Source organism: Jaculus jaculus, chromosome 12, assembly GCF_020740685.1.
Source record: "Jaculus jaculus isolate mJacJac1 chromosome 12, mJacJac1.mat.Y.cur, whole genome shotgun sequence".
Lineage (NCBI taxonomy): Eukaryota > Metazoa > Chordata > Mammalia > Rodentia > Dipodidae > Jaculus > Jaculus jaculus.
This window is the reverse complement of record NC_059113.1, coordinates 5,229,071-5,241,286: the sequence shown is the minus strand read 5'-3', so window position 1 is coordinate 5,241,286 and position 12,216 is coordinate 5,229,071. Positions and strand designations below refer to the sequence as shown.

General features: G+C 47.6%; 1 protein-coding gene across 1 annotated transcript in view; it reads left to right on the top strand.

Moving 5' to 3' along the window:
* Positions 1–4,318: 4,318 nt before the first annotated feature.
* Positions 4,319–12,216, top strand: part of Alox15b (arachidonate 15-lipoxygenase type B) — a 40,659-nt gene continuing 32,761 nt past the window's right edge. Inside the window, exon 1 of the mRNA XM_012951368.2 lies at positions 4,319–4,425. Coding sequence (XP_012806822.2) covers positions 4,319–4,425 — 107 coding nt within the window. The remainder of the gene's footprint in view (positions 4,426–12,216) is intronic.

The window sequence follows — 12,216 nt, the reverse complement described above, 5'->3', positions numbered from 1 at the left end:
GAATGAGGGTACCCTAAGTGGTCTCTACATGTGGCCCTTATTGCTGGGCTTTCGAATGGCTTGCCTTGAGATTTGGGACATCTGTCTTGTGACCCTCCACCCCTGTCAGAGGATGTTGGGATGGGGGATTCTCCACTTTCCAGGAACCCCAGTGGGCAAGGAGGAGCTGGGATTGGAAGCCCCAGAGGAGGTGGAAGTGCCACGATCCACCAGGGTAGGAGTGTCATCATGTGGCCTGGGGAGGCCAGGCCCTCTGTTCAGCCTCCAGTCTCTTTCCATATTCACTGCCCACTGGTCAGAAATGGGCTCCTTCTCCAGTGGGCAAACCTAAGTCATTTTCCCAAGTGCAGAGAAAAGCTTGCTTTGATGCTGTGGGGAAAGGAAGTCACAGAGGCACCAAAAACTTTGCTAACCAGAACGGTCGAGGAATAGTTGTTTACGTGGACTGGACGCTGCTGACGGGCGCTTGTACGGGAACCCCCCCCCTTACTTAGGTCCTTGCCCTCACCCAGTCCCTGCCCCCTACGGACGCTGCCTCTGTGGAACTCTGAGCTCCCAGAGCCCGGGCTTTGGCACGCTTGGCTCTTGGTGTCTTTCGTCAGTGCCACAGATCCTGGCAGAAGTTAGTGACAGGCACGCAGCAGGCAGTGAAGGGCCGGTCCCCGGCAATGTGTAAACAGAATTGCAGACACTGTTGACGGGGATGCGAAGGACAGAGGGCACTTGGGCTAAGACTCGCTCTGAGAGGTGCAGCTGGGCACCTTAGGAGCTTGTTAGCAATGCCGGATCTCAGCCGACTCCACGCCCACCTCAACAAAGTACATTTCAGCCTCCTCAAAGCACAGTAAGCCTGCTAAAACTTCTGAAGCGTCAAACTGAAGACTTGTAGAATCCTTTCAATCTTAGAATTCCTAAAAATCTCATAAAAATCAGGATAGAAACTAGCAATTAGACTTGTTTGGTTTTGTTGTGGTTACCTTCTTATTGCTGGGACAAAGAACCCAACCAAAAGCAGCTGATAGGAGGAAAGTTTTTTTTTGCTTATTTATTTATTAATTATTTTTTATTGTGGCTCACAGCCTTGAGGGGACGTTTCATGATGGCAGGGGGCAGCATGGTAGAGCCACAGCAGGTGGAAAACAGCAGTCTGCACGTGGGCAGAACTCTAGCAGAGGGGACCTGCTTATAACACCCATAAGCCCATACCCACCGGCCCACCTCCTCCAGCAAGGCTCCATCTCCCAAATTACGATCAAGCATTCGAACCAAGCATCTAAAACACATGACTTTATGGGGGAACACCTAATTCAAACCACCATGGGTTTGGCTTGTGGGATGCTTTTGTTTGAGGGTAACATTTAAAATATAATTTTAAATCAGTACATTTAAAAAAATGTATGCAGTTGGGCCTGGGAAGATGGCTCAGTGGTTAAAGGCACTTGCTTACAAAGCCTGCCGGCCCAGGTTCAATTCCCAAGCCACCCATGTAGGCCAGATGCATTTGCAGTGGCGAGAGGCCACACACACAGCGCGTGTGCAAGCAAATAGATGTCCAGTCGTCCCTCAGTGTCCAGAAGGTACTAGTTCCAGGACTGCCATGGACACCAAAATCCTTGGATCCCAAGTCCCTTATGTAAGATGACGTAGAGTTTTGCATAGTATTTATACACTTTACCCTGTCTACTTTTAAGTCATCTTTAGATTACTTCTAATGTAAATAACGTGTAAATATTTCCTCAGAAATAACAAGAAAAATGTCTGTACATGTTCAGTCAGACAAAACTTTCATAGGCTTAACCACACAGCACACCATTCATGGCTGGCTGTATCCGTGGATGCTAAGACGTGGAGGGCTGACTGTAACCAGGTTTCCCTCTTCTGAAACCAGAAGCCCCCTGTGGGGCTTGCATCATCCTGCAACAACATCGGCTTTAATCCGGGCCGTCACACTTCGGTTCTCGTGACCCTCGCTACTCACAGCTGACTCCAAGACACCAAGAATTTCCTTAAATACATCTGTGAACATTGAACCTAGGATGTTAGGATAATAGGTGCTCCTGGAGCTTGTTTTGACATTGCCTCCTCTTCTTTTTCTTCTCTCCTCCTTTTCCTCTTTCTTCTTCTAGTTAGAGGCTTCCTCCCTTTCCTAATGATAAATAAAAGATTTATAAGAAATACAAGTGCAGCACTTGTAAGTTCTGGTTACCTAAGATGGTGTCGATAATAGGTAATTTAGTACAACTAAAAATTTTTTTAAATCATGTTCAAAGATGATGAATTAAAGAGTTAAACAAAGCAAGACTCATATAACATGTATACTCACAAAAAGTTTAAAAAATTATTTACATTGTTAAAAAATCTCCCCTAAGATTTTCTCTGCACTTAGATCCAAGAGCGGAAGGGCAGATTATAAATTTCTGGTCTTGGAACTGGTTGGAAATCAGCTTTCAAAATTTCTGCCCTCCCTCTCTTCCTTCCTTCCTTTCCCTTCCTCCTTCCTTCCTTCCTTCCTTCCTTCCTTCCATCTACCCATCCATCCATCCATCCATGCATGCATGCATGCATCTTCTCTTTCCTGCCTGGGGCCTGGTGTAGTTACTACTGTGTAATTCAAGGAAGCCTCAGGAAAGAGTCATCCTGGGTTAGGTGCTGGAAGACTAGCTTGGCAAGCTGGGGCAGGCACCCCAGAAGAAGAGGGGGTGAGCTGAGACATAAACCCACCCTGCGGTAAAGGTGGGGTGGGCAAGGCTCAGCAGGCCATGGACACCTCTGACTCAGCCTTGTTCCCAGGCCAGCTGCCAAAAGTCTCAGGTGACCAGGTGAGGTGATGGGGTCACAGAGCCAGTGGGGGAAGAGGAGGAGGGCTTGCGCCTCAGTATACTCTGCGTCCCTGTCCCCTCTGCCCTTGCTAGACTCCCACTTTCCATCCCAGGGCACCGCCAGCCCCCCTTTTACCTAACCATTCCTCCTTGCCTTTTGCTGCAGTTTTCCCCACTTGCAAGAACCTTTTACCTGGACCCAGATTATTAATTGTCCGTCTTAGAGCCTCGAAAACTCTTTACCCCCCACCCTACTGTCCCCAGGTCCAGGCCCCTCTCAGCCCATGAGAGCACCTGGCGTGGCCACTGGGCACTCCACACTTGAGATGTGCTTACGCTGCCTTGGCCAGCCGGTCTGTTCCAGGAGCCCACAGGTGGGGCTGTCCTCACCTTTGGGTTGGCTCTGTAGATGGGACTTGCCATGGCCAAAGGAAGGACCTCTCCCAGCTGCTTCTCGGATCCCAGAGCATGCCCTAAGGCTCACCTGACACCTTCTTCTGTGCTACTGTTTAGGGGCTGGGCCCTGATTCCCCTGCCCATCTGGGATGGACCCCAGGTGCCTCCATGTGAGGAGGTGAGGAGAGCCACCGCTGGGCAGGGGCGCATGGCACAGCACGTAGGGCAGTCTGCGTTCTCCAGGACCTGCTGAACTCTGCACCTGGCACAGCGGGCTGTGAGCTATGATGTTTGTGTCATGTGGTGGTGGGGGCAGAAATAAAGGTGTGCTTTCTCCCATTTCCTGGCATACTGTCTTTTTGGCCTCTGAGGTATTCTGAACACCCCATCTAGGATGCTTGAATCTGACCTGTCCAGGGAGGGGTGAGCTCTGGAGAGGGCTTGGGGGAAGTATGTTTAGGAGCTCTTTGACTGGGGGAGTCTGGCTTCAGAGGACCAGACAGGAAGCCTCAAGTCACTCAGGCTTCTAAAGAGACCAGGAAGTGAACGATGTTGGCTTCATCCCTTGATCAGAGACAAGAGAAGGGCAGAGTCTGTCCATGTTCGTGACGCATGTTCCACAGCAGCCGTCGTTAGACACTGAAGACCTGAGAGCTCTAAGTGGAGGATGTGAAGCCCACCAGTCTCAGTAGATGACCTCAGCTCAACCCATACTCTGGTTCCCATGTGCAGGAGCCTGCCCCCAGGCTTAGAACAGGACAGACCATCCCACGGCCATCAAGAGATGACTAACCCATAAATCTCGTTGGGTCTCAGCCATTCCCATTCCAGGCCCAGTGTTCCTGACACAGTCGCTTGTGGTAAAAACTGGTTGTCCTGCGTGAGTGTCCCTCCTACTGAGGGTGAACAGTTGTCAGTGCCCCCATCTTAGTGCCTGCCTGTTGGTTACTTTTCTCTGCTGTGACCAGCACCTGACGGAAACAAGTTATGGGAGGAAAGATTTATTTTGGCTCAAGGTTTCGGGGGAGTTCCAAGCGCATCGTGACATGGAGGCGTGACGGGGATCACAGCCGCAGGAGTGTATGGCAGAGACCCCTTACGTCATGGTGGACAGGTTGCAGAGAGCCCAGGCAGGAGCCCCAAGCGAACATGACCCTCAGAGCACCGCTGTGTCCACTGACCAGGTCCCACCGGCCAAGCGGCTCCGAATGTGAGCCGAGCCACAGCTCTCTTAACTTCGGCCTCCCAACCCAGCCCAGTTACACCCTTCTGAGGGCCACTGTGGAGACTTCAAGAACGGACAGGTGACCTGGACTACGAAAGAAGCTCGGCGCTGAGATGTTGCTCAAAATCATGGGAGCAGTTGTCTCTTTTCTCTGGGGTTTGCTTAGAGAATGGGACATGGAATGATCTGTCACTGCAGAGAGCAGACAATCTTGACCACCATTGTTTTCCACTCTTTGCAGGTTCTGAAGCCAGATACACATGTGTAAGGATCATGGGCTGGAAAATTGATTTTTTTTTTTTTTTTTTTGGTCTTGTTGGGTCAGGTTGAATTGAAGTTTCTGTTCTTGGCAGCCTAAAGTTTCCTGGTAACCTCCCAATGGACTGGGCCATGCAGTGAGGCTTAAACTGGCTTAACAAGAAAGTAAAGAAATCCACGTTGCAGATTGGGCTGATAAGGGACAAGACAGAGACCAGAGAAGTGAATGACCAACAGTGATGGTCACTGTGCACTGACTCTATGAAGGACCACCTGACCCCCCCCCACCCCATGGCATGATTGTTCTAGTTATTAGGAACCTAAGCGGGAAAGCTCCGGGCCTGGGGCAGGACAATGAGCTCGGCATGTTAGAACACTGGCCCTGGCTCACCATTTAGAAGTGGAAATCATGTGAACCCAGGACGACACTGTGTTGACATCTTGTGAGCTAAATGACTAGTATGAGAGGAAGGCTGTGTGGGGATAGATGCCTTTCCTGAAGAGAACAGCTGGTTCGACACTCGGGTTTCTCTGCAGATTATAGCAATCTTTCACTTTTTACTATTTTGGTATAACCCCTCCCCCCCAAGAAGGTCCCACCTCACCACCCACCTTCACCTGACACTCTTATCGTGGACCTAGAGAAGGGTAGGTAACTGCCACCTCTGCTCACAGGGACCCTTGGTTCTCTGCTTCAAAAGCGCTTTCCCGGGGCTGAGGAGATGGCTCTGTGGTTAAAGGCACTTTCTTGCAAAGCTTGCCAGCCAGTTGCACAAACTGGCACATGTATCTGAAGTTTACAATGACAAGAGTCCCTCGCACACCCACAGTAGTCTTTCTTCTCTCACCCATAAAAAAGAAATATATTTGTTTTTAAAGAAGCATATCCCAGCACACCATCTGTGACCCTATTCTGACCACGTTATGCAGCTCAAAGTGTAGCCTTATAGCAAAGGTTGGGACAAGGGAATAAATTTGAGCACTTAGACTCTGGAACTTGGGTGGCTGTTTAAGGTATACTGGGGCTGTGTCCCTTACAGGATGCCCTTCCTGCTTCAAAGTCCCTTGATTTTTTTTTTTTCTGCCAACAGTATAAATTCCAAGTCAAGGTGTGTGCAATCAGATTATGGAATGGTTTGATTGGCAGGATGTGAATAGAAATGAACTTTACATTTCTTCAATTTCTGCCTTCAAAAGTCCAGTATAGCGCTGGAGAGATTGCTTAGTGTTTAAGGTGCTTGCCTGTGAAGCCTAAGGACCCATGTTTGACTCTCCAGATCCAACATAAGCCAGATGCACAAAAGTGGAGGCAATGCACAAGGTCACACATGCCCACAAGCATCTGGAGTTCGATTTCAGTGGCTGAAGCCCTCCAATTCTCTTTCTGTGACTCTCTCACTAAAATAAAAATAATTTATTTTTTTTAAAAACGTCTAGTCTAATTGAAGATGTCCATCTCCCTGCTGCTGGAAACACATGTTCCTCATTATATCCACCTGAGGGAAAGAATGTGCATTCTTTCATGCATCACACACACCACGGCTGCTTTGTGAGAGAGGAAGGTCATGGATGGTATCAGAGCCTTCTCAGAACCTGCTCCCCTAAAGTACGGTGAGGCTTTAATGGTCATCTGTTGGGGAAGTTTTCTTGGTCTGCCATCGGCTCAGTCACAACTACCTCTGAAAGGCTGTGCTTGCCTAGATGGGCATGGGCAGCCATGGCTTCCCCAGGAAAGTAGAAAACTTGAGCTTTCATGGTTCCTTATCCACTCAAGTCCCCTTCTAATCTTACCACTCACTTTTGTTCTGTCCTCCCTCGGGATCCCTGGAGGACTGGTTCCAGGACTCACAAATCCGAGGGTGCTCAAGTCCTTTATGGAAGATGTCATATACACCGAACCAACATGCATCCTCCCGTAGGCTTGACATCATCTCTAGATTGCTCATAACACCCAATGCAAGGCCAGTGCTGTGTAAACAGTTGTCACACTGCATTGTTTAGGGAATAATGACAAGGGGAAAACCGTCTAGATTGCATGATAGGCCACCCCTGTAATCCCAGAGGCCAGGGTCACTTTAGGCTACAAAGGGAGACCCTGTCTCTAAAACAAACTATCAACAAACAAACAAAAACCCACAAAAGTATGTATGTGTTCAGCACATATGCAAAAATTTTCTCCAAATATCCTTTTGAGGCAGGGTTTTATTTTACTCCATGATGATCAGAAATTTACCAGGAAGCCCAGAGTGACCTTTGAACTCACGATAATCCTCCTACTTCACTGCTGGGATTAGAGGGGTGAGTCACCACCCCCAGCCTCCCAACTTTTGATTTTGGTTTTGTTTTTGTTTTTTGAGGTCAGGTCTCACTCTAGCCCAGGCTGACCTGCAACTCACTATGGAGTCTCAGGGTGGCCTCTAACTCACGGCGATCCTCCTACCTCTGCCTCCCGAGTGCTGGGATTAAAGGCGTGCATCACCACGCCCAGCTGGTTTTTAATTTTATTTGTGAGTGCATGGGCATACATGTCGTGGCATGTGTATAGAGATCAGAGGATGATTTTGAGGAGTCTGTGCTCTGCCTGCTTTCTTTGAGGCAGGGCCTCCTGTCACTGTGAACCTCCAGTCTGCAAATGAATGTCAGACCTGGGAGGGAAAGATGGCTTAGCAGTTAAGGCACTTGCCTGTGAAGCCTAAGGACCCAGGTTCGATTCTCCAGGACCCATGTAAGCCAGATGTACAAGGTGGCATATGTGTCTGGGGTTTATTTGCAATGTCTAGAGGCCCTGGTGTGTCCATTCTCTCTCACCCTCTCTCTGTCTCAAATGAAAATAAATTAACTAATTTGAATGTCAGCCCAGCTGGCCTGTGAGCTTCATACTCTCCTGCTCCTCCTCCGGCTGTCATCAGTGCATGGGGACCACAGGTGCATGTGTCACTTTATGCAGAATCACAGATGCATGGGATTACAGCTGCTCATGCCACTTTGCAATTTACTTTATTTTGTGGGTGTAGGGAGTTGAACCCTGCGCTGAAGGGCTTTGCAAGTAAGTGCCTCTAACCACTGATCCACTTTTCCAGCCCCCGCCTTGAACTCCTAACAATTCTCCCACCTCTGTCCTCAAGTGCTGAAATGAAAGGCATGCACCAACCTGCCTGGCTCCAACTATCTTTCAAAAGTTTATTTTTATTTATTTATTAGAGACACACAGAGAGAGGGCATCCAGCCATTGCAAATGAACTCCAGATGCATGCACCACCATGTGCATCTGGTTATATGGGACCAGGAGAATCAAATCCCTGCCCTTAGGCTTCACAGGCAATAGCCTTCACCATGAAACCATCTCTTTAGCCCTCCAGCTATCTTTTTTTTTTTTTTTGACAACTTCCATGATTATAAACATTATCCCATGGTAATTCCCTCCTTCCCCCAACTTTCCCCTTTGAAACTCCACTTTCCATCATATACCCTCCCCCTCTCAATCAGTCTCTCTTCTATTTTGATGTCATCACCTTTTCTTCCTATTATGATGGTCTTACATAGGTAGTGTCAGGCACTGTGAGGTCATGAATATCCAGGCTATTTGGTGCCTGGAGAAGCTTGTTGTAAGGAGTCCTGCCTTTCCTTTGGCTCTTACATTCTTTCCACCATCTTTTCCACAATGGACCCTGAACCATGGAAGGTGTGATAGAGATAGTTCAGTGCTGAGCACTCCTCTGTCACTTATCAGTAGCATGGTGCCTTTTTCTGAGTCATCCCTAGGTCGCTGCCATCTGAAAGAGAAGGTTATCTAACCAAAAATGAGAGTAGCATTAATATATGGGTATGAACATTAAGAAATGTGCTTACTGGGCAGTTTGATAAGCATAGTATATACATTTAGCCAGACAGCAGCAGATGTTACACTCCTAGGGCTTATGACCACCCCTGTTGTGAGTTTTCAGTATCAGTATATTCCCTCCCATGGAGCAGGCCTCCAGTCAAATTACAGTGTGGTTGGTTTCCCCCATAACAGATGTGCCACTATTGCACCCATTGGCACACTTGGTCTGGCTGGCCAAATATAAGGCTTGCAGTGTCCACTGTTGGGTATCTTCACTGGTGATTTCTCTCTCTCCCATTGAACTGTATGCAGAATGGCTTCTTCCAGCTTTCTGTCAGCTGGTCTACATGTAGGAGGTTTTCAGCTCAACTCCAGCAGGATTTCTCAGTGACCTTGCAGCCTAAGTATGTGGAGTCTTCAGCATTAGGCTCTCACCATATATTCCTGGGGAAACCAAGGGCCTTGGCAATGGCTTCTAATGTTTTAGGGGCATCAGGGACTTCCCTGGCCAACAACTCACTGGAAGTTATCCCATCCCAGGCACTGAAAATTTTCCATTTGTAGTTTACTGTGTGTTCCATTGTCCAGAAAAGTAGGTTACCATATGACTTATTTAATTCCTCTTAGATTCTGATTAGTCCTCCCTCCACCTTTCCTTTACTCAATCTCTTCTCCTGACCTCACTTAGGCCTTTGCACCCCCATTAGTCTGTTATTCTACTTACAAATATACAGTACCATCCTATTATGTCCCCCCTCCCTCCCTTTCTATTCCCTTTATATGTTCTTTCTAGATTACTGGCCTCTGCTGAGTTTTATTCCTACTCACATAGAAGTCCAATCATCTGTAGCTAGGATCCACATATGAGGGAGAACATGTGACGCTTGGCTTTCTGGGCCTGGGTTACCTCACTTAGTATAATCCTTTCCAGATCCATCCATTTTCCTGCAAATTTAATAACTTCATTTTTCTTTACGGCTGAGTAGAACTCCATTGTATAAATGTGCCATGTCTTCATTATCCACTCATTGGTTGAAGGAGATCTAGGCTGGTTCCATTTCCCAGCTATTGTGAATAAACATGGTTGAGCACGTACATCTAAGGAAATGAGATGAGTCCTTTGGAGAACAGGCGTGGACTCTGTCTTCCCCAAGTGGGAGTGGCTGGGCTCTGATCGAGCACTCTGTGCAGGTTGAACTGGATGACTTCAGGTTCTTCCCCAAACCAGAGATCGTCTCAGAAACTGGCCCTTCCAGGAGTCAGAGCCTCCCCAGGAAGGCCCAAGACACTTCCTGTAATGACACAGCCATTCAGGAGTTAGAAAGTGGGGAGATAGGTTAGAAAGGTCAGTGCTTCTATTTCTTTTTTTCCCCTCTAAAACATTTTTTAATTTATTTATTTTTGTTTATTTTTTATTTTTTATTTTTATTTTTATTTTTATTTTTTTTGGTGTTTCTAGGTAGGGTTTCACTGTAGCTCAGGCTATCCTGCTCTGTAGTCTCAGGGTGGCCTTGAACTCATAGTGATTTTTCTACTTCTGCCTCCAGAGTGCTGGGATTAAAGGTGTGCACCACCACGCCTGGCTTTTTTTGTTTATTTTTATTTACTTATTTGAGAGCGACAGAGAGAGAGAGAGAGAGAGAGAGAGAGAGAGAGAGAGAGAGAGAGAGAATGATAATGGTCATTCCAGGGCCTCCAGCCACTGAAAACAAACTCCAGATGTGTGCGCCCCCTTGTGCATCTGGGTAACATGGGTCCTGGGGAATCGAGCCTCGAACCAGTGTCTTTAGGCTTCACAGGCAAGTGCTTAACCACTAAGCCATCACTCCAGCCCTTAATTTATTTTTTTATTGACAACTTCCATAATTGTAAACAATGTCCCATGGTAATTCCCTCCCTCCCACTTTCCCCTTTGAAACTCCATTCTCCATCATATTCCCTCCCCCTCTCAGTCAGTCTCTCTTTTATTTTGATATCTTGATCTTTTCCTCCTATTGTGATGGTCTTGTGTAGGTAGCGTCAGGCACTGTGAGGTCATGGATGTCCAGGCTATTTGGTGTCTGAAGAAGCATGTTGCAAAGAGTCCTACCCTTTTTTTGGCTCTTACATTCTTTCCACCACCTATTCCACAATGGACCCTGAACCATGAAAGGTGTGATAGAGATATTTCAGTGCTGAGCACTCCTCAGTCATTTCTCAGTAGCACGGTGCCTTCTGAGTCATCCCAAGGTTACTGCCATCTGAAAAGAGAATATTCTCTAACAAAAAGTGAGAGCAGCATTAATATATGGGTATGAACATTAAGCGAAGTGCTTCCTGGGCAGTTTGGTGAACATAGTATGTACATTTAGCCAGACAGCAGCAGGCATTATACCCCTAGGGCTTATGACTACCCCTGTTGTAGGAGTTCAGTATCAGGGATGTATTCCCTCCCATGGAGCGGGCCTCCAGTTAAATTAGAATGCAGATGGTTTCCCCCATAACAGATGTGCCACTATTGCATCTGTTGGCTCATTTGGCCTAGCTGGCCAAATATAAGGCTTTCAGTGTCCACTGTTGGGTATCTTCACTGGTGATTTCTCTCTCTCCCATTGAATTGCATGCAGTGTGGCTTTTTCCAGCTTTCTGTCAGCTGGTCTACATGGAAAAGGTTTTCAGCTCAGCTCCAGCAGGATTTCTCAGTGACCTTGCAGTGCTTCTATTTCTTAAAGAAGGGAAAGGGGCTGGAGAGATGGCTTAGCAGTTAAGGCACTTGTCTGTGAAGCCTAATGAGCCAGGTCCAATTCCCCAGGACCTACCTAAGCCAGATGCACATAGTGGTGCATATCTCTCGAGTTCATCTGCTGTAGCTAGAAGCTCTGGTGTGCCCATTTTTTCTCTCTCTCTCTCAAATAATTAAATAAAAATAAAATCTTTTTTTTTTTAAACAAGAAGGGAGAGATTTCAGCCTATCCACACGCTGATGGGAAGGAGCCAGTGTTGAGAGGAAGACACTGGAGAGTCAGAGAAAGAGGAGCCTGTGTCTTCTGGGAACAGACCCAGCCTCGCTGGATGGAAGGAGAGAAGCCTCTTAAGAGGATTAAAGAGGGATAAGTTGGGCCTGGGAATAGGCACTTTGTGGTCTAGTTGGCTGTAAATTCTGGACCTTTCCTCAGGGGCTTTCTGCTTCCTCAGGGATGTGGGTGGTGAGCTCATCCTTTAGAGTGTAGGGCAAGAGGGGAGGTGAGCCATTTTATTGGGTGCTTGCTGTGTGCTGGAAACTGTACTGAGCACTTTTTCTGAGACAGTTCATTCAATGCTCTCCAGAACCCCATGAGTCAGGCACTATTACAAGTCCATTTCGCAAATGAGAGCACCGAGGCTGAGAGGCCCGTGCCCACTTGTCATAAGTTACTCAGTGAGCGTCAGGAGTATAATTTTCCTTAGATCTTAGACCCTGTTAACAAAGAGGCAGGAACTGATAGGACTACATCCTTAAGGGAGTAGAAGTCGCCGGGAACAGCAGCAGACAAACCTTTTCCTCTGAGGCAGGGGAAGGAGGAGCAACTGAGTCTTTAAGTTGTGCATATAAAGAAAAGCTGCCAAACAGCTCCCTTTCCTGTATCTTAGCATCTCTGGGGAGGATGGCCAAGCTGCTGACCATGGGCCAAAGAGGACCTCAAGAGTCGGGGGGGGGGAGTCTCTCTAAAACCCAG